We start from the raw sequence: 21,556 nt of genomic DNA on the forward strand, positions 1-21,556 counted from the left end.
CAAAGCAGTGAACTTCCCAAAAAAAATTAAAAGCCACGGCTCAACCTAAGGTAATGCGTGGTACGTATCAGAAACAACCAGCTTTCGCTCTGGAGATCCAGAATAGGCCTCGAAGCATACCAAAAACAATTGATAAAAAGAAGATGACGACGACGTTTCAATCACGCTTCAAATTTCGCGGGTCGAGTGCGGCAATCCTCGGATCGTGAAATGTGTGGCGTGTCGCCTCCCGGTATTTTACGACTCCCTGCTTCGCGCTTATGGCATTGTATTCGTTGCAATGTTGTATCTCGACTCCGCCGTACCGCTGATGTTGCTGCATGGCATACGCTATCTGTCTTTCTCAACCCAAGTGGATGCAGTATGTGCAACTGTCAATAGGAAGGTCGGAGCATTTGTCCATGCAAAGCAGAATATCAGCATTTTTGCCAAACGACTTTTCTATTTATCGATCATTCAGTCCACATTTGAGTTTGGCAGCACTGCATATATTCATTGCTTATCACAAACCCTATATGACAAGCTTCTTACTGCCAGCCGCGTAGCATTAAAGAGAATATTTTCGTTGGATAGAATGACTCCCACCACTCTTCTATACAGTCATACTAACTTGTACGCCCTTGAGAAACGCCTCAACTTCAAAACCTATGTATTTTTTTACCGCTGCCTGAATGGACTTGCTAGTCCTCTTCTGCGAGACCGCTTTACCTTGCGCGCCCATGGTGCTCGCACTGCAGCCACCACCCGTGGCCAAGTCTCTGCTGCTCTTGTTCTGCCCCCCGCTAACACCCGATATGGCTTTAGTGCAATTTCTTATTTGGGCGCTGCCAGGTGGAATACACTTCCACCGGCTTGCCGCATGTCTAGTTCACCAGCTGAATTTCGCTCATCCATCAAATTATACCTAGGGTTCCCTGTAAAAAGGAGCTGACGCCTGTTGGGAATTCCCTAGTAAAAGAAGAATAAATAATAATATAAATATATGCGCTGTGTGTGTTTTGCTGTATACGCTGTCATGTCCCGTTTTATATGCGTATGTTTTTGCATGTACGCTGTTTTTGCATGCTATAAATAGCTGGTGTTATTAGGCTGTGTTTACATGAGAAATTTCAACCCGGGTGGAGTTCAGCCCGGGTTGAAAGTCTGTACGATAGACAAAAGAGGTGAGCGTTTACATGAAGACAGTTGACCCGGGTCAAATACTGATATGCCGCCAAAAGTCCACTTCTACAGTCCTGTATGGTCACGTGAATCCGTTCGCGCGAAATTTGCATCTGCAGTGCTGTTCAAACCTGGCGCGAGATACGCACAGAAGTACGTTTGTACGATTTTCTTGACCCGGGTTGATTTCAACCCTCCCCTTGGGGGGAGGGTTGAAATCAACCCGGGGCGAAATTTCAACCCGGGTCAAGCGCAATGCGTCATGTAAACGCGCCATTCACTTTGTGCACATGGCGGGTTGAAATCTGACCCGGGTCGAACTCAACCCGGGTTGAAACGCTTCATGTAAACACAGCCTTAGTGTTAGTTATTAATTATTCGATGAAGTGAAATATACCTTGGAAGAGAAAAGAGTTGTCCTCGCGCCGTGTGGTCGTTCGATCCTGACAATTTAGAGAATCTCAAAGGGTTCATAACAGCATCTTTGGGAAAGGGTTTGGTCGGGCACAAGGGGTACATGGATGTGGCTAAAGAGGTTTCTCGGCATTTGTGCCAGTGGTTGTGAGACGCATCCCCTCACAACCCTCCGACAGGCGCTGCACCTGCCACTAGGGTTTACCAGGTGTTAGCTGGTGTCGTGAGTTCCCTTCGGGATCGGACACGATCATTTACTTACTTTTCAATGGTGTTATTTACGGCTATTTTTATTCTTCGAATGTTTCCATTTTGTATATTCCAGGAGTGGTTTGCCTAGCACCTTTCACAGACGGGCGCAAAAGTATCAAGCACGGAACAGTCCGCAGTTCTTACACTCGTTGGTTGCTTCGTACCTCACAAAAATGGTCATCCTCTGAAAGACGTTGGATCAGCAACTATTTTGCCCGTGTTCCATTTGCAGACAGTGTGACCTTTACATGTTCAGCTGGCTATTATGTAACAAACTCAACAAGCCAGATGAAGACACAAGAGACTGTGCAGTGCAGAGTTGACGGACAATGGTCGAAACCAATCCCATCTTGTTCAGGTAAGCTCGGATTTTTCCTCTGGCCTAATAATCTAAAATTGCAAAACATTTATAATTACCATACTAACAATAAGAGGACAGAGAAAGTGTTTTAACTCTGAGTTTCACGCACTAAGCGATCATCAGCCGACGGTAATGAGTAAATCTGGATCAGTGTTGGTTTATATGTAGGACTCAGGCAGCAGTCACGTGCCGCGTAGCAGTCACCGCCCCCAAAGTCAGTCATACAGTCAAAACCACTCACACACCACACACAGTTTGCGTCTTTTGAGAAACCAGTTGTGGTGCCCACAAACCACTCACAGAATGCCGCGACTTGCCCTCTTTGCGATCATGCGTGCACAGAGTCTGAAGTAGTACTGCAAGTAATACTGATTTATGTGTCTAATTAATTTTTAATAATTGGACACATAAAGCAGTACTACTTGCACGCCATACATGCATGTATTCTGAAAAGCATACTTTTGAACGCGTTCGTTGTCCATACTTTCAAATGGCAACCTGCCCATGTCATACATCAAAGTTGATCATTTGTTTTTGGCTTTCCCAGTGTGTGTGACTTGTTTGTGACTCGTGACTGGTATTAGAGGATTTATGACTGTATGACTGGTATTAGGGGCACTGACTGCTATGAGAGCCCTGACTGTGGCAGAGTCCTAACGGTTACATATATACCCACAAAGAAAAGTGTAAATGGCTGCATCACGGTGAAAATCCAAAAGTTGTGAATGGCGGCAGTGCAAAGCGTAAATGACTGCAGCAAGGGGCAAATCGAAAAGTGCGAATGACAGCAGTGGTGGAAAGTGACAACCACTGGACCTGGTGGTCTCTTACTTAATTAGGTGATGGCTGTGGGTGGTTTGAAGTTCCGAAGGTGCTACATATTCTCGTGGCGACACTTTGACACAAGCTTACTCCTCTCTTGAGAGAGAGGTGCTTGTGTGCTTGCGCGATTGCCAATTGCACTGATTGCACCTTTTGTTGTTGTTGCTGTAGGCCATTGCTCTGCGGTGTACCGCTCATTGAATGCTTCATGCCTTCCCTTCATCCTTCTTGGCCCAGACGTACAGCGATAGGCGGGTGTCCTTCTCGTGTTGTCTCAGTGGTGGGCCCAAAGTACTCCAAACATTTCAAATATAAATGTAGGTAGATAGGAACTTCCAAAAGGCCCATGGTCTCGAGGTTTTAAGCAGACCATTGGGACCAAGGATGTGTAATACACGATGTTTGGAGTTTGTTGTTGTTGTTTTTTATTTGAATTCGCAATACCAAACGGGCAATCAGCCCAATTACATGGAAGCGAATAAAAGAATGCTAAGAATGAGGCATTGGGGTGGATATTATTTCAAGTGGAAATACTGATCCCGGGAGGTACTACAAATATGTACAATGAAATTCTGAAAAGGCCATGGTACTGTCGTTTACCATGCTGGAAGAGGCTACATAAAAAAAAACAAGAAAGACGTTTTATCTCATGTATTGGACAGTTTTTTTTTTTTTTGACAGTTTTTTTGGACAGTTTTTTAGTTTGGTTGAGTTGGGTAACTCCGCTCTTCTTCCTCGCTCACCGGAGGAAATGTAGTCTCCTCGCGCAACTGGGGAGCAGTTTTCATTGGACATTAGTGACGGGACGATGCGACGGGAATCAATGGTACGAGCTGATGAACGAACGCTTTACGGAGGAAAAGAAAAATTTGCTGTCGGAATTTTCAATGTGCGGGGCCTCATGTCGGCCGTCAAGAGGAACTGGCTTGTGTCGGTACCTCTCTTTCTACGGCATAGACGTCTGTACCCTTCAAGAAATCAAGTTACCTGCAGGGCTTGACGAGCAGCGAAACGGCTAAAGAGGGAGTACGAGTGGAGCGGAGTGTTAGAGCACGCGGACGGCCAGTGTCATTGTGGAGTCGCGACTTGCAGCTGTTCGGCTTGTTGGTCACCCGGAGCTCCGTCAACGCGGGCATGGAGCTAATGCGAGCGCGTGGCCGAGGTTGCGCTGACTAGTTGGCGGCGGCTAGCCGAGCTCGACGACTTATACGGCCTCAGTAACGGAGCTGCCACCCAACACCTGAAACGCAACGGCTGCAGAATCTTGGAATGTTCGAGTCTGCCTTGTTCGTTCTGCCAATGTGTCATGCAAGTAATGTCTTCTCCCTGAATGTTCGGAACGTTTTTGCAAATTGTCTGTACATGTGAAAATGGGTTGGCCATCTTTTGTAGCTTTCCACTACGTGGTTCGCGGCTGTAGTTTTTATGGTGGGAGATCTGCGCCAAGCCAATGCTGGATTGTTCAATAGTAGACGCTCTGCAGAGCCTGGGAGCCATTGCCCATGACAGACCAGCATGGCGAGATCTATGCATGAGGGTCTGTGCATTGTGATATTCCCACAGATCCTGAAACAGTCAAACTCAGGAAATAGCACTATCATTATCACTCAGGCTGCAATATTCATATTATGGACATATTCATAAATGACATATCTTCAATACCCATGAGCTACATTGTATATAATAATATAAGTATCATAATTATTATTATCATCGTTCTAGCTCATTTTTTCCCCTGTCATAGTCCTGTTTATCATGTTCAGCATAAGCGAAGTTGTGGATCATGCTTGCATGGTTGACTCCAACGCGTACATGCAAGTAATAATAATAATAATTGGACAAACACAGCTAACAGAAAAAGACCGTTCGTTATTATGCCTATACATACTGGCCGTGTGTGTGTGCGTGTGTGTGTGTGTGTGTGTGTGCATGTCACTGTTTCTCTTCTTTAAAAACGTTTATGGCCTGAGAGTGTACGGGTACACGGCTGCTGCGAAATCGGCCACGGCTTTGCAGGAACGTACACTGGCTGGCAGAGTGTTCCACAGCGCAGGTCCACGGAAGAACGGTCGGCGAGTGCCTGTATTCGTCCTGGCCAGTGGGAGAATGAGCCCGGCGTTGGCTTGATGTCGAGTTATGGCCGTGGTTGCGGGCGTCAGCTGCTTTGAAACCGCTGCATTACATTGGCCGTTCAGGCCGCGCCAGATGAGATCGAGGAGTCGGTGGTGTTGTGTCTCCTCGATTTTGCGGAGGGATATGCTCTCCCTTTGGTGGCTTACCGAATATGTGGGTGGTAGGCTGAACACAGCGCGGATGGCATGGTTCTGAACTCGTTGGAGTTTCCCTAGAGCAAAAGCTTAGAGGGATGTGCTATAGGCCACACTTCCATAGAGTCTTGCAGGGTTCCAGAGTGGATGGACCAGCATTTTGACGCGCCAGTCGTGAGTCCATCAGTTGACAGGCAAGAAGCTAGAGCTCGCATGTTTGAAGGATATACATTACCCCCAAAGTTGGAACATTTTAGTGATTGTGGTCGATGTTGCGAGTGTGCAACACGATTGTCGGAAGTGACGGTGTTGTGAACTGGTACTTTGAAGGTGTTTGTCGAGATAGAACCGGTGTGTCACTGAACGTTGACATCCCCAGTGATGTTGTCGCTGGGAGAGCACTGCCCAATGAAAGAGTCCTGGAGGAAAGTATTCATTCGTCTTCTCAGGCACTCCTGGTGAGGCGTGAAGTCACTGACACACTGTGAACTGAGCGAGGAGTAGTGTCTTCTTGCAGGGTTGGCATATGGACGGTTGTGCATTTGTTTGTTTCCCAGAGACCAGTGTCGAGTCAGACAAGTGTCGGTCAGCCGCCAGGAAGCTCGAACTCGAACGTTTAGATCAGCCACATTCAATAAGATATATATATATATAACATAACTTCATGAAGTAGTTCACCTTCCGTTGCAATGTATTTACTTGCTCATCCATTGTTTGACTCTTGGTGCTATGATACAGCTGTAGAATGCCCTGTACCATCTACATCGCACTTCAATGGAAACACATCGCTGTTTCCACGCAAGCAGTCCTACAGATATGCATTTCGCAGTGGTGCCACAAACTTCGAATGCAACCCAGGATATCACATCACTGGGCAAGAAAGCAATGTCACGATCTTGGAAGTGAAGTGCAAAACTAGTGGAGAATGGTCACACAAAACAGGGGACATTAGATGGGAACATGAGTATTTTTTAGATAGTATTTTTGTTCTTGAAAATACCGCCATTCTGGCAACAGGCTCTCAGCTGCACCATATAGATAAATACAGTGTAAATAACTTTGCCAATATTTCACCCATTGGGTATCATCAGGGCATTGAGGAAGGGGAGGCAAAAACACGAAATATAAAAACGATTAATGCAGGCAGATGAATGTTCTAGAACTAACACATCGACAAAATTGGCAAGGCCAGCAAACTAAACAATCACCAGTTGTAAGGTGACGTAAACAGCACGAAAGAAGAGAAAACTCACACATACACACAGACACAATTTGGCAAGAAGACAAGAAAACTAACACTACCACTAAAGTTTACAATCATCACCTGTAAGGTGACCAAAACAGAAGAAAGAAGATAAGACTATCACATCACGTACAAGAACACTTTCAAGTGTGGAAATGCTAAAGGCGATCTATGACAAGTGTATGTGCAAAGTACTGCAGTATGTGTATGTGCTGTGTCAGGTGGTAAAAGTCCAGTGGTCGTTCGAGAAGATGGGCGTCGATTCCAGTGAAGATTCGTTGACGATCCGGTGACATCCAATCAGTCAATCAGGCGCCAGTATTTTTGTTATGAATGCAAACATAATCTTTCATCCTACTAGCCCAACGCAAAATCTGTGATAACAATAAACATGTCTTTAAACCCAGAACATTTCTTTCAGTTAACTATCCTACAGCTTGTGTCCCTAAGCAGAAATGTAGCCCACTTCTCATAAATATGCTCAATTTTTGTTCAGAATAATAGTAATACAAAGGCAGAAGAGAATAGATACAGCCGGCTAGGTCATTGTTGTAACGCTGCGTTTCATGCACATAGCAAAGCTAAGGCAATCCTCAGACTACTGATAACCTCTACATTATCTGGGTCCAAATTTATACCCAGGCAGGTAGCTACAACGGGGGGCGCAAAGTGAGTGAAGCGCGAAAAAGCAGGTGACATAGCGCGAAAAGGCAGGTGGCAAAAGCGCGACATCAGTGTGACATTTCCTAAGTATTCGCTTCCGCCCTGCTGAGGTCCGTAAATTGCTGAGGGCCCTTGATCCTTCGAAAGCGGCAGGCCCTGATGCAGTTCCGAGCAGAGTCCTCAAAGCCAACGCTGAGCACCTTGCAGTGCCACTATGCTTGCTCTTCCGCCGGTGCATGACGTCGGGGACACAACCACAGTCTTGGAAAGTGGTAAATGTCGTCGCAGTCCATAAGAAACGGTCAAAGTCAGCCCCATCGAACTATCGGCCCATTTCCCTCCTGTCGCTCATCTCCAAGACAATGGAAGCAGTTGTTAACCGTGCTCTCATCAACTTTCTCGAACGAAATAATATACTCTCAAACCACCAGTTCGGTTTTCGTCGAGGGTTAGGACCTGCTGATCTCCTAACAGGACTACACCACCAATGGAGCAAGATAGGAGCTGCTGGCGGTGCTGTACGCATTGTTGCCGTCGACATTGCGGGGACCTTCGATAAAGTCTCCCACGCAGGTGTCCTTCACAAGGCAAACGCTTACGGAGTATCCGGGAACCTCCTCAAGTGCCTCCACAGCTACCTGGCGGATAGACGAATCCAGGCCGTTGTGAGTGGACAAACCTCACCTAAATTCCGAATCAGCTCAGGTGTGCCGCAAGGGAGCATACTGGGCCCCACTCTGTTCCTCCTATATGTCAATGACATGGAGGACCACCTCCCAGCCACAACCCAACTCGCCATATATGCAGATGACACCATGCTTTATCAGTGCATCCCGTCCCTGACCGCTCTCCCAGTTGGCCTAGCGCAGCTCCAGACTGCTGTGGATGCCTTAGCTGAATGGGGCCAGAGCTGGAAGATCGCATTCGAGCCGACAAAGTCGCAAGTCTTGACAATTTCGCATCACCGTCAACCCTGGCCGATTCCTCCAGCCACTTTCAATGGATTGGCCATAGAGGAAGTGGAGGAGCTGAAGTTGCTCGGAGTGCTTTTTGATCGGAGCCTCTCCTTTCGCTCCCACATTCGACAGGTTGCAGTCTGTGGTCACCAACGTCTTAGCTTCATGAGGAAGGCCCTGCCCATTCTCGACAGCAAGGCCAAGTATGCCGTGTATCGCGGCTTCGTCCGCCCAGTACTTGAGTACTGCCCACTTTCATGGTTGGGTGCGTCCCAGTCTATCCTGAACCAGCTGGACCGGGTACAGCACCGAGCCCTAAACCTCATCGGCCCAGGGTCATACCTCCCAAGCCTCACTGTTCGGCGTCAAGTCGCAGCACTCACATTCCTGTACAAGCTGCATTGGATCGACGGTCCCCCAATCCTGACCATCATGACACCACCGAGGGCAGTTGATAACCAGCACCGGCGCTCCACTCGCCACCAGCAAGAGAACCAGCACCAGCACCAACTAGCACCGACACTGCCCGCCGGAGCCCGTAATAGTGCTCTCCGATCATTCCCCCATGCCACGATCCAAGACTGGAATCGTCTTCCATCTGCCCTGCTACGCAACCTTCCCACGCAGAAGGGAATGCAGGCATTCAAGGAAGGCGCCTACAAGTCTCTTCGAAGCCGAGACTGGCGCTCAGCCACAGATGCCCTCTGAACACTCCCTGAACATCCTCTCTGCTTGCACCCTGGCTCCCCCCTTTTAATTTTTTAATTTTTTATTAGTATTATTTTTTATTAAGAAAGGGTTTGCTCCCCACACCGGAGCTCGCGCTATTCCGCCGACTTTACTTGACACTTGACTGACTCACGACTGCCGTCCAGAGCACACGAGAAGTCCATCGATTTCTTACAAATCATCGCCGAAGTCGCAACCACTACTTCGTATTTTTTATTTTTTATTTTTCTTCCTCTATCACATGTATCATCTTTCCGTTTTTCCTTCCTCTATATAAATGTACCCCCCCCCCTCCCCTCCCTGTGCCTAATCCTCCCCAGTTGTTGGTGCACTGAAGTGTCGCTGAGCCGAGACCTCAGGTCGGCGGAGATGCTCCAGTTTCACCACCACAGTTGCGTCTGCAACCACCTCTATCATGCAGTATTCTGTTCTCGAGTTTCGTGGTTTCTCGTAAAATAAGAACATAAAATAAAATTTCAAGTGATACGTGGTACGGATGGTGTCGGTTATTACATGGGAGGTGAGAAAAGGAGGGAGAGAAGGAGGGGTGACAGTCAAGTAACACGTTAGTTACAGTGACGGCGGGCAGGCAGGCAGGCCCTGGCCTGGTGGCGGCAGGCAGGAGCCGGAGGCGGCAGGCAGGTGCCGGCGGCGGCAAGCAGGTGATTAAGTGACGACAGTGCCGTAGCGCGAGAGGTAGAACTTATTCTGGTGTCGACATTTTGATACTAATTCTGATTTTTTGTTGAGGAGCGTGGCTGCGTCAGCGTGGATGATTTTGACCTTCTCTGCTAAGCACAGGCCGCATCTTTTTGAGATGTTGCTGTAGGTTTTTGCTCTGTCGACGATGGACCATCTGATGTCGTACTTTTCACCCAGGTCCTGCAGTGTCCACAGGTGCTTCGACAGCTGCATGCTTTTGCGGTAGTTTTCGTATCTCATAGTCGTGAGGTGATTGCTATAGCGCATCTTGAACGGTGTCTCGCAAAGCCCGAAGTACCGCCTTTTGTCACCTGAGCTCCGGGCCGTGACGTTCGCTTGATAGACCACCCTTTCCTGCAAACACCGGCCGTCCAGAGGGCAAGAGGGTCTTCTTTGCCTAGCCGCCGCAAGAGAATGGACCAACCGACGCGGTTTGACTTGGGATACTCGCTAAAGAACATACCAATTCCGACCAACTACGAGTACATGCGGAGGCTGATCGAGAAGACAGAGAGCGTGATAAAAAGAACGCGCTGGAAGGCGCATTTCTTCCTTCAGGGCCAAAGCAACGCCGAACAGCAATCGGACAAGTTTGGGTTCAAGAGCAGAAACTGCTCGCCACAGGTTGAGGAGCTAAAGCAGTTCGAAGACGACCTGCTGAAGGTATTGGAAGACATAACATTACGGAGGACCACGAACTAGTTCCAAGAAACTCTCCAGAAAGATATCCAGGATATGAAGAGCACCGAGCACTTGATTATACCAGCAGGCAAGACCAGGAACTTATACCAAATGCTAAAGGACAAGTGCCGAAAGCTGCCCACCGAGAATGTGACGAAGCACTATGCGTCAGCGCCGGAAGGAGCTTACGGCGAGATAAACATGGAGGCAAGAGGAATAGCCGCTGACCGGGGGCTCGGTGACAGAATGGACGTAGTCGGCAAGGCTGGTGCATTTCTGACCCTTAAAGATCATAAGGAGAACTTCACCCGCGCCCTCCCGTGTCGATTAATTAACCCTGCCAAGACGGAGACGGGAATCATTAGCAAGAGTATTCTGGACAAGATCGTCCGAGCAGTGCAGTGCCACACCAACACTAATTTGTGGAAGAACTCGGCTGAGGTGATAAACTGGTTCAAAAACATCGAGGATAAAGAACAAAATTCTTTCGCCTCATTTCACATCGATCTCAGAGCAGCTCCTCAAAGCGTCGCTCGAGTTTGCAACTCAGTTCAGCGCCATTCCCCAGCGTCACGTCGATACGATCATGCATGCCAGAAAATCCTTATTATTCCCAGGTGACAAGGTATGGGCCAAGAAGGACAGAGTAGGCTTATTCGACGTCACCATGGGGAGCTATGATGGCGCGGAAGTGTGCCAACTGGTAGGGGCGTTCCTGCTGAAGCGTCTTGCAGATATGTTCGGCCCCGCCAGCACAGACCTGTACCGTGACCATGGCCTTGCAGTATTCAAGAACAGGACGGGACACGAGGCAGACACGAAGCTGTTCAGAGACTCCGGGTTAAGAATCACGATCAGCACAAAACAGAAAACGGTCAACTTCCTTGACGTTACCTTCAACGTCGCAAGTGGCCGCTACGAGCCGTACCGAAAACCGAACAACGCACCGAGATACATCAACACCGAGTCGAACCAACCGCCGACAATCATACAGAAATTGCCGGCAATGATCCACAAGCGAGTGTCGAGCATTTCGTGTGACCAAGAGGCCTTCAGCAATGCTGCACCGGCCTACAGGGAAGCACTATCAGCCAGCGGATTCCAGGCCGCACTAACATTCAACAACGGCGGCCAGGCAAAGAAGAGCCGAGAAAGAAAGAGAAACATAATTTAGTACAACCCGCCATTCAGCAATTCCGTGTCTACCAGTATCGGCCAGTATCCAGTATCGGCCAGTATCGCTGGTTCGAAAGCACTTCCCGGCATCGTCACCTCTTTGTAAAATGTTCAACAAAAATACGGTCAAGGTCAGCTACTCGTGTATGCCCAACATGGCCTGCATAATCAAGGGGCACAACCAGAAAGTGCTGGTCCCGGCCGACGTGCGAAAACCAGCAGAGGAATGCAACTGCCGAGCTAAACCCTCTTGCCGTCTGGACAGCCGGTGTTTGCAGGAAAGGGTGGTCTATCAAGCGAACGTCACGGCCCGGAGCTCAGGTGACGAGAGGCGGTACTTCGGCCTTTGCGAGACACCGTTCAAGACGCGCTATAGCAACCACCTCACGACTATGAGATACGAAAAGTACCGCAAAAGCACGCAGCTGTCGAAGCACCTGTGGGCACTGCAGGACCTGGGTGAAGAGTACGACATCAGATGGTCCATCGTCGACAGAGCAAAAACCTACAGCAACATCTCAAAAAGATGCGGCCTGTGCTTAGCGGAGAAGGTCAAAATCATCCGCGCTGACGCAGCCACGCTCCTCAACAAAAAAAAACAGAATTAGTACTTGTATCAAAATGTCGACACCAGAACAAGTTCTACCTCTCGCGCTACGGCACTGTCGTCACTTAGTCACCTGCTTGCCGCCGACGGCACCTGCCTGCCGCCACCAGGCCCAGGCCAGGGCCTGCCTCCCTGCCCGCCGTCACTGTAACTAACGTGTTACTTGACTGTCACCCCTCCTTCTCTCCCTCCTTTTCTCTCCTCCCATGTAATAACCGACACCATCCGCACCATGTCTCCCTAACTAACGTATCACTTGAAATATCACAGTAATATCGCGCTTTTGCCACCTTTGCGCGCTATGCCACCTGATTTTTCGTGCTTTTTCGCGCATCACTCACTTTGCGCACCCCGTTGTAGCTACCTGCCTGGGTATAAATTTGGCCCCAGATGATGTACAGGTTATCAGTTGTCTGAGGATTGTCTTAGCTTTGCTATGTGCATGAAACGCAGCGTTACAACAATGACCTAGCCGGCTGTCTCTGTTCTCTTCTGCCTTTTGTGGTAATGCTCCATCCTTGTGGTGTTGAACACTCTAGGCAATCTGGGAAATCTCGCTATTGTAATAATATTAATAAATAGAACTCTACCGTTGTAAACACTTGTCAGATATGTCCATTGTTCAGTGAATATATTTATTGCACTACGTGTCTAACTGATTGATAATGGAGTTCGACATTGCTGAGTGAATGCGGGAAAGAGGGGTCTGCTCTGAAGCCTTTTGCTACGAATAAAGCTGCAGGAAGCCTCACCACCGCTTCTAATCTCTCAAGATGTAGACAAAGAGCCTGAAGTGTGTTTCTGTCCTTAGTATCGTATGTATCGGAGAAAGATTAAGAGGAAAAAAGATAAATGAGGAATTCACCAAATAGAGGATCTAGATAAATCAAAATAGGGAGTACTACAAGTAACGAATGTGAATTTGATCTTCTCCTGCTGCTTCTACATGCGTGGTTTTGCGATGTGCTGATCCCGATTTGTGAACTATTACCAAATTTCCAACTCCCTCTCAACGATGTAATCACCTTTGTGTTCTTTTCCCAACATATCTTCTTTCACAGCAATATCGTGTGGAAAGCCAAATATTACCAATGCTGCTTGGATACAATACACGAACATCACCTTTGGAAGCAATGCAACTGTGGAGTGCATGTTCGGTTACTATTGGTCACACAGCACATCTGAGACCACCCATAATGGCACCATTACATGTCAAGAAAACCTCCAGTGGTCAGAGGGCTACTGTGAAGGTGAGATAGTACATTATATACATACATGTATGTTGAAGACAATGAAAATGATATGTGTAAGCCACACTGAAAGAGGTAAACCCTTGTCAACAGTTTCACATGCTTTGCCGTTGTAATACCCTGATGTTATAAGGTCAGAACCTGTTCCGAAACATCGAGAGAATTCCCCGAAAAAATACCATTTGAAGGATGCTTCATCGAGAGTATAACCCTTCCGGTAGAGTTTAATTTTTATGAGTAGCTTTGGCAACACTTCTACGTCACCTATGGGCCCAACTTCACGCTTGCATGCAAGATGGGAGGTTTATTTCTCGCTGTGGATGACATGGTGATAGATGATGGCATCCTGAAAACATGTTTCCATGGAGTTGTAAAGTAAAAAAAAGTAAATTATCGTATCCGTTCCCGAAGGGAACTCACGACGGCCGCTAACACCCGATAAACCCTAGCGGCAGATGCAGCGCCTAACGGTGGGGGTGAGTGGGTAAGTCTCACAACCACTGGCACAAGTGCCGAAAGCGACCCCATTAGCTGCATCCATGTACCCCTTGTGCCTTGCCACAAGTTCCCAGTTGACTGTGGGTAGCAGCACGGCTGGAAAACCGCTCCCAGGCAGGACTTGAACCAGGTACCTCTCGTATCTCAATCATGGTCTTTGACCAACCCACTGTGCCTGCCTGGTTGTTGACATGGGGTATATTCATAGGCAGCACTGTCGCCAGTAGGTTTCCTGGAAGAGATTGCGGCACTGAGTGAAGTATGAGCAGCAAAAACAACATGCGTCTAATGATAATGTTCACAGTACAAAGTCCTTTCTTTGTCCAATAGGATTACCACTAGATACTTGCCAGTAAGATTGTGTCGTCCGCATCCACCACTGCTTCATGGATTTGGAGATATTCCAATCAATTTATAGGCAATGTTCAGTCAACTCCACCAGTACACTGCGCTAATAGCCGACTAGACCCTTCTGCACACAACTATCACCACTGCGAGGACACTTCCGTAGACGATATTGATAACTCCTTCAGACAGCTGTTTCGCTAATGCATAGCTCATCAAGGAAGATGTCATCAACATCGTCCACGGAAGTGTCCTCTCAGTGGTAATGGTTGTGTGCAGGAGGGTCTAGTCGGATAAGAGCGCAGGGAGGTGACTCACCATTTTCTTCAATGGCCGAGAGCTCTGTCGCACGCTGTAATAATAATTCTTAGGCATCTGTCATTTTCACCAATGATAATCTACGCCTGGAGCTATTCATTTAATTAATTCTTGACTTGTGAAGCATTTTTCTTTTGCATTGCCTTGTGCAGAGGTATTTCTTTCAGGCTCTGTGATTATATGAAGTAGAATGTAACACAGAGACCGCCGTAGGGAAATATGTATGTATACATTACAATCTAGGATGGCGGGTTCTTGGGAATGAGATTATATTGTCTGACGATGTACTTTGGCTTATGAAGGAAAGATGAAACTTGATGAGTGCGAATCGATACCCAGAAATCTTTGTTTGGTGTGCATATCACCCTATAGGCTTATGAAGGAAAGATGAAACTTGATGAGTGCGAATCGATACCCAGAAATCTTTGTTTGGTGTGCATATCACCCTATAGCGTCAACGTGTAGCATTTCCTGATGCGAAGTGTCAAAGGTAACTCAGCCTACGCCTCAGCCTCACTCTTTTAAAAGCTTTTCATTCTTACTTTTCGGGGCATCAGGTCCCTTGGCAGTCCCCTCCTCTCCCAAATCTTCACGACCTGAAATGATGCTGCCCACACTGCCTCCCAAACCAGAGGCCAAACATCCAGTAGTCTCCTTCTCCCCCCATTCATTTCCCAGCCAGGCCTCTACAGTCTCTCATTTCTTGGTGCTAACCGCTTTAATGCACTACCCGCTATCATACGATCCCAGCGTACCTTGCCTGCTTTTCGCGCTAGCTGCTCACAATTTCTCCTTGGACATTCCTGTTGGGTATACCCAAGTAAAATAACTTGTACCAGTGGTTGTGAGACGTATCCCCTCACAACCCACCGTGAGTTCCCTTCGGGATCGGACGCGATCATTTACTTACTTTCAATGGTATTATTTACGGGGATTTTGATTCTTCGAGTGTTTCCATTTTTTATATTCCAGGGGTGGTTTGCCGAGCAACTTTCACAGACGGGCGCAGGAGCATCAAGCACGGAACAGTTCGCAGTTCTTACACTCATTGGCTGCAATTATGGTCATACTCTCAAGTACGTTGGATCTGGAACTATTCCGCTCGTGTTCCATTTGGAGACAGTCTGACCTTTACATGTTCAGCTGGCTATTATGTAACCAACTCAACAAGGCAGATGAAGACACAAGAGACGGTACAGTGCAGAGTTGACGGACGATGGTCGAAACCAATCCCATCTTGTTCAGGTAAGCTCGGATTCTTCCTCTGGCCTATCATCTAAAATTGCAATAATTATATTATATGAGCCCCAGCCAGCAGAAACCTGAACATTTGTAATTTTTTCAAAAATTATTTTTTCCCTCGAAATTGTTTCTACACTATTAATCATTCAAGTTATCAAGTTTGGTGGCAATCTGATAAGCGAAAGCATGGAAAATATGGTTTGAAGTCACACAGGTCAAGATTCAGTACAGTTGGCGCCGCATCCATGCCTAGTGACTCCATGCAAGTTGATCCTACAGTTTCTGATTGTGATGTGGAACAGGTACATGTAAGTAAATAGAATGCAAGTCAGGCTTGCCCTCTTGGTGCTGCAGGCATGAGTAGTTCAGAAGTGTGACGATATTCCGTATACATCACTACCTTCTTTACAACACCAGAGTGCATAACGATGATTGGTGGCTGGCCTTCCAAATTGTGTTCAGGGACCTCTGTGCTGGCAGTTTGAGTGTTGTCCCAAAGCTTGCCATACTGATAGATGTACTCACCAATACCAGAGACATCCACTCTCTTGCACACTTTCACTCAGACCATGATTTCAGCATAATTGTATTTCAATGATATGAGCGAATACTCGCGTTTTGTAGCACGTGAAGATGTTGCCCCAAAGCGTTCAGCCGGTTTGAGATTTTAGGGATCCCCTTTCTCAGCACAGGCAGCAGCCAGCTTGGCGTCGTCTGGCAAGGTAGAGTACTGATAATACTACGCTCTGTTTTGCGCCGTGAGAAGCCCTCCATCAGTGTCTGCAACATCATTGTTGTCGATGTAGAAATACGGATCGCTCAGCGGGTCGACATTCAGCTTCTCCTCGCAGTCGCTATTACTCCAGCACTGACTATCGTCGCCACCAGTATCCAGTATCGATTTTATGAGGGCTCTTCATTGCTATGCATATGAGACTCGCCACTGCTGGACAAACTCAGCGAGATCGCCACCAACGAAATATTTCCGATCGCGAACTAACTTTCAGCGCCGCTTCGTACAGGGAGTCTCACGCTGACAACTCTGGACCTAAGCCTTTGTCGCGACACCTGTCGCCATCGCTGTGTCTAAACTAAACCTCCGTGTGACGAGCTCTCACCTAGCGCTAAAATCAATTGACCAGAGACATTTTGAAGAAACTTGAAACTCCTTTGACAACAAAGACACCCACTCGATCGAAAAAGAATCTTCAAAAGCCAGCTCACTGCGCGTCCCAAACTTTGACGTCACATTTTGATGATTGATATCAAGTACACAAGTGCTGGTTTTCGCTGGCCGGGGCTCATATAATAATTATAGAAAGGAAAAAGACAAAATGGATACGAGTTAAGAGTTAAGAGTTTCTACATTTAATCATGGCTCACCATCCGAGTTCCAAATATATAATTATGGCCATACTAACAATATGACGACAGAGAACGTTTTTTAACTCTGAGTTTCACGCACTAAGCGATCATCAGAAAACGATAATAAGTAAATCTGGATCAGTACTGGTTTATATATCCACAAAGAAAAGTGTAAATGTCTGCATCACGGCGCAAATCTAAAAGTTGTGATTGGCGGCAGTGCAAAGCGTAAATGACTGCATCATGGGGCAAATCGAAAAGTGCGAATGACAGCAGTGGTGGAAGGTGATAACCACTGGACCTGGTTGTATCTTACTTAATTAGGTGATGGCTGTGGGTGGTTTGAAGCTCCGAAGGTACGATATTTTCCTGTACATTTGATATGGTTTGCTTCCTGAAGTCCATCACAATAAGCGATATATCGGTATAGCCGATAATAGTGTATATAGTGATATTTTAGCTGTATTTTTTCTGATTTGATTTTGATTTTGACGTGTTCTATCACTATAACCGGTATATCATTATATCCGATCACTTTATAAACGATACTTACTGTAGTACTTGTTCTCGTGGCGACACTTTGACACAAGCTTACTCCTCTCTTGAGAGAGAGGTGCTTGTGTGCTTGCGCGGGTGCCATTTTTTCTGCCAGGCACAGGTTGCACCTTTTGCTTTTGTTACTGTAGGCCACTGCTCCGCGGTGTACCGCTCATTGAATGCTGCATGACTTCCCTTCATCCTTCTTGGCCCAGAAGTACTGCTATAGGCGGGTGTCCTTCTCGTGTTGTCTCAGTGGTGGGCCCAAAGTACTCCAAACATTTCAAATATTCATGTAGGTAGATAGGAACTGCCAAAAGGCCCATGGTCTCGAGGATTTTAAGGAGACCAATTGGACCCAGGATGTGGAACATACGATGGTTTGGGGTCTTGCAGGGTTCCTGAGTGGATGGCCCGGCATTTGTGACGCGCCAGTCGTGAGTCCATCAGTTGACGGGCAAGAAGCTAGAGCTCACATGCTTGAAGGATATACATTACCCCCAAAGTTGGAACATTTTAGTAATTGTGGTCGATGTTGCGAGTGTGCCACACGATAGTCGGAAGTGACGGTGTTGTGAACTGGTGCTTTGAAGGTGTTTGTCGTTATGAAACCGGTGTGTCACTGAACGTTCCTATCCGCAGTGATGTTGTCGCTGGGCGAGCACTGCACAATGAAAGGATCTTGGAGGAAAATATTCATTAGTCTTCTCAGGCACTTCTGGCGAGGCGTGCATTCACTGACACACTGTGTACTGAGCGAGGAGTAGTGCCTTCTTGCAGGGTTGGCAAATGGCCGGTCCGGCATTTTTCATGTTTCCAAGAGACCAGTGTCGAGTCAGACAAGTGTCAGTCAGCCGCCAGGAAGCTCGACCTCGAACTTGGATCAGTCACATTGGTCTACAAGATAGATATAACTTTAACTTCATGAAATAGTACAGCTTCCGTTGCAATGCATTTACTTGCTCATCCATTGTTTGTCTCTTGGTGCTATGATACAGCTGTAGAATGCCCTGTACCATCTACATCGCACTTCAATGGAAACACATCGCTGTTTCCACGCAAGGAGTACTACAGATATGCCTTTCGCAGTGGTGCCATAAACTACGAATGCAACCCCGGATATCACATCACTGGGCAAGAAAGCAATGTCACAATCATGGGAGTGAAGTGCGAAACTAGTGGAAAATGGTCACACAAAACAGGGGACATTAGATGCGAACGTGAGTATTTTTTAGACATTATTTTTGTTATGAATGCAAACATAATCCTTCATACTACTAGCCCAACGCACAATCTGTGATCACAATAAACATTTCTTTAACAGCGGAACATTTCTTTCAGTTAACTATCGCACAGCTTGTGTTTCCTCAGCACAAATGTAGCCCACTTTTGATCTTCTTCTGCTGCTTCTACATGCATGTTTCCGTAATGTGATGGTCCCGATTCGTAAACCCTTACCGAATTTCCAACTCCCTATCAACGATGTTATCGCCATTGTGTTCTTTTACCCGCACATCTTCTTTCACAGCAATATCGTGTGGAAGGCCAAACATTACCAATGCTGTTGGGATAGAATATACGAACATCACTATTGGAAGCAATGCAACTGTGGAGTGCATGTTCGGTTACTATTGGTCACAGAGCACATCTGAGAACACCCAGAATGGCACCATTACATGTCAAGAAAACCTCCAGTGGTCAGAGGGCTACTGTGAAGGTGAGATAGTACATTATATACATACATGTATGTTGAAGACAATGAAAATGATATGTGTAAGCCACACTGAAAGAGGTAAAACCCTTTTCCACAGTTTCACATGATTTGACAGTGTCATACCCTGATATTGTAAGGTCAAACGCTGTTCTGAAACACCGGGAGAATACCTCGAAAAAAGACCATTTGAAGGATACTTTATCGAGAGTATAAACCTTCTGGTAGAGTTTAATTTTCATGGGTAGCTTTGGCAACACTCTTTGTCTTCTACATCACGTATGGGCCCAACTTCACGCCTGCATGCAAGATGGGAGGTTTATTTCCCGCTGTGGATGACATGGTGATAGATGATGTAATCCTGAAATCATGTTTCCATGGAGTTGTAGACATGGGGTATATTCATAGGCAGCACTGTTACCAGTATGTAAGAGATTGCGGCACTGAGTGAAGTATAAGCAGCAAAAAATAACATGCGTCTTGTGAGAATGTGTTCACAGTAAAAAGTCCTTTCTCGGTCCAATAAGGTTACCACTAGATACGTGCCAGTATGTGTCATCCGCATCCACCTCTGCGTCATGGATTTGGAGACATACAATCAATTTATAGGCAATGTTGAGTCGCCTCCAGCATTACACTTCGCTCTTGTCTTAGCCGACTAGACCCTCCTGCACACAACCATCACCGCTGCGAGGGCCCTTCCGTAGACAATGTTGCTAACTCCTTCTGACAGCTGTTTCGCTACTACACATAGCTCGTCAAGGAGAGAGTTATCAATATCGTCTACGGAAGTGTCCTCGCAGTGGTGATGGTTGTGTGCAGGAGGGTCTAGTCGGCTAAGAGCGCAGTGTAATGGTGGAGGTGACTCAACATTTTCTTCAATGGCCGACAGCTCTATCGCACGCTGTAATAATAAATATGTGGCATTTGTCATTTTCACCAATGATAATCTAAGCCTAGAGCTAGTCATATAATGCTTGTCTTGTGAAGCATATTTCATTCGCATTGTCCCGTGCAGAAGCATTTCTTGAAGGCTCTGTGATTATATGAAGTAGAATGTAACATAGAGACCGCCGTAGGGAAATATGTATACAGTACAATCTAGGATGGCGGATCTATGGGAATGAGATTATATTTTATGCTGATGTACTTGAGCTTATGATGGAAAGATGAAACTTGATGTACGAATCGATACATAGAAATCTTTGTTTGGTGTGCATATCAGCCTATAGCGTCAACGTGTAGCGTTCCCTGATGCGAGGTGTCTAAGGTAACTCAGTCTACGCCTCACTATTAAGCTTTTCATTTTTACTTTTCGGGGCATCAGTTCCCTTGGCAGTCCCCTCATCTCCCAAATCTTCACGACACACAATGTTGCTACCCACACTACACCCCAAACCAGATGCCAAACATCCAGTAGTCTCTTTCTCCTCCCAGTCATTTCCCAGCCAGGCCTCTACAGTCTCTCATTTCTTCGTCCTAACCGCTTTAATTAATGCACTACCCGCTATCATACGATCCCAGCGTAGCTTGCCTGCTTTTCGCGCTACGGGCTCACAATTTCTCCTTGGGCACCCTGTAAGAAGGCCATGCCTGTTGGGTATATCCAAGTAAAATAATAAATACTCCTATTACTAAGGTTTATCACGCATGGCACATCAGATTTTGTGTTGTTTTACTAGCGGTTGCAGCATTACATGTTACTGGAGGGGATATCATTTTATGGGAGGTACACATCACCTCTCACTGTTAGTTGACTCGGGGCAAGTCCGCTATAAACTTGCTAATTGAGATACCCATTCTTAAACAAGGTTTATGACCGCGTTGTAGAGCCAGATTTACTTGTGATTATGTACTTAACCTGGCTCTCCCTGCCAACATTATGGGATATATTACTAGTTGCCCCATAACCGTTGTGGGCATCTCCGATGCAGACTTTCCCTTATTGATTTGCTACTGGTTGAAAACAAATTGTTACCAGACTACTCGTTCTGTCCGATCTCTCCAGGCGTTACATGTATAAGTCAACCTCTGCAAAATGCTAACATAAACCAAAGTGGCAATGGTACACATCCATCAACAGTTCCAGTCCGATGCTCGCTTGGGACTGTGTTCTCCGGAATTACCCAAGCAGAGAATTTGACGAATGTCATTGTAACAGCGGACTCGGTTCGGGCTACATACATTATTCAAATTACAAAGGAAACAACTCGTACTCCAGAGGAACAAAACACAACCGAGCATCTCCGGCTCCTA

General features: G+C 46.7%; 1 protein-coding gene across 1 annotated transcript in view; it reads left to right on the forward strand.

The window, feature by feature from the left end:
* Positions 1-21,556, forward strand: part of LOC135825863 (uncharacterized) — a 60,224-nt gene that overhangs the window by 12,574 nt on the left and 26,094 nt on the right. Inside the window, exons 4-8 of the mRNA XM_065338497.1 lie at positions 1,901-2,185; positions 13,096-13,284; positions 15,418-15,690; positions 18,588-18,809; positions 19,118-19,306. Of these exons, the coding sequence (XP_065194569.1) occupies positions 2,116-2,185; positions 13,096-13,284; positions 15,418-15,690; positions 18,588-18,809; positions 19,118-19,306 (943 nt within the window). The 5' untranslated portion in view covers positions 1,901-2,115. The remainder of the gene's footprint in view (positions 1-1,900; positions 2,186-13,095; positions 13,285-15,417; positions 15,691-18,587; positions 18,810-19,117; positions 19,307-21,556) is intronic.

This window comes from Sycon ciliatum, chromosome 10, assembly GCF_964019385.1.
Source record: "Sycon ciliatum chromosome 10, ocSycCili1.1, whole genome shotgun sequence".
NCBI lineage: Eukaryota > Metazoa > Porifera > Calcarea > Leucosolenida > Sycettidae > Sycon > Sycon ciliatum.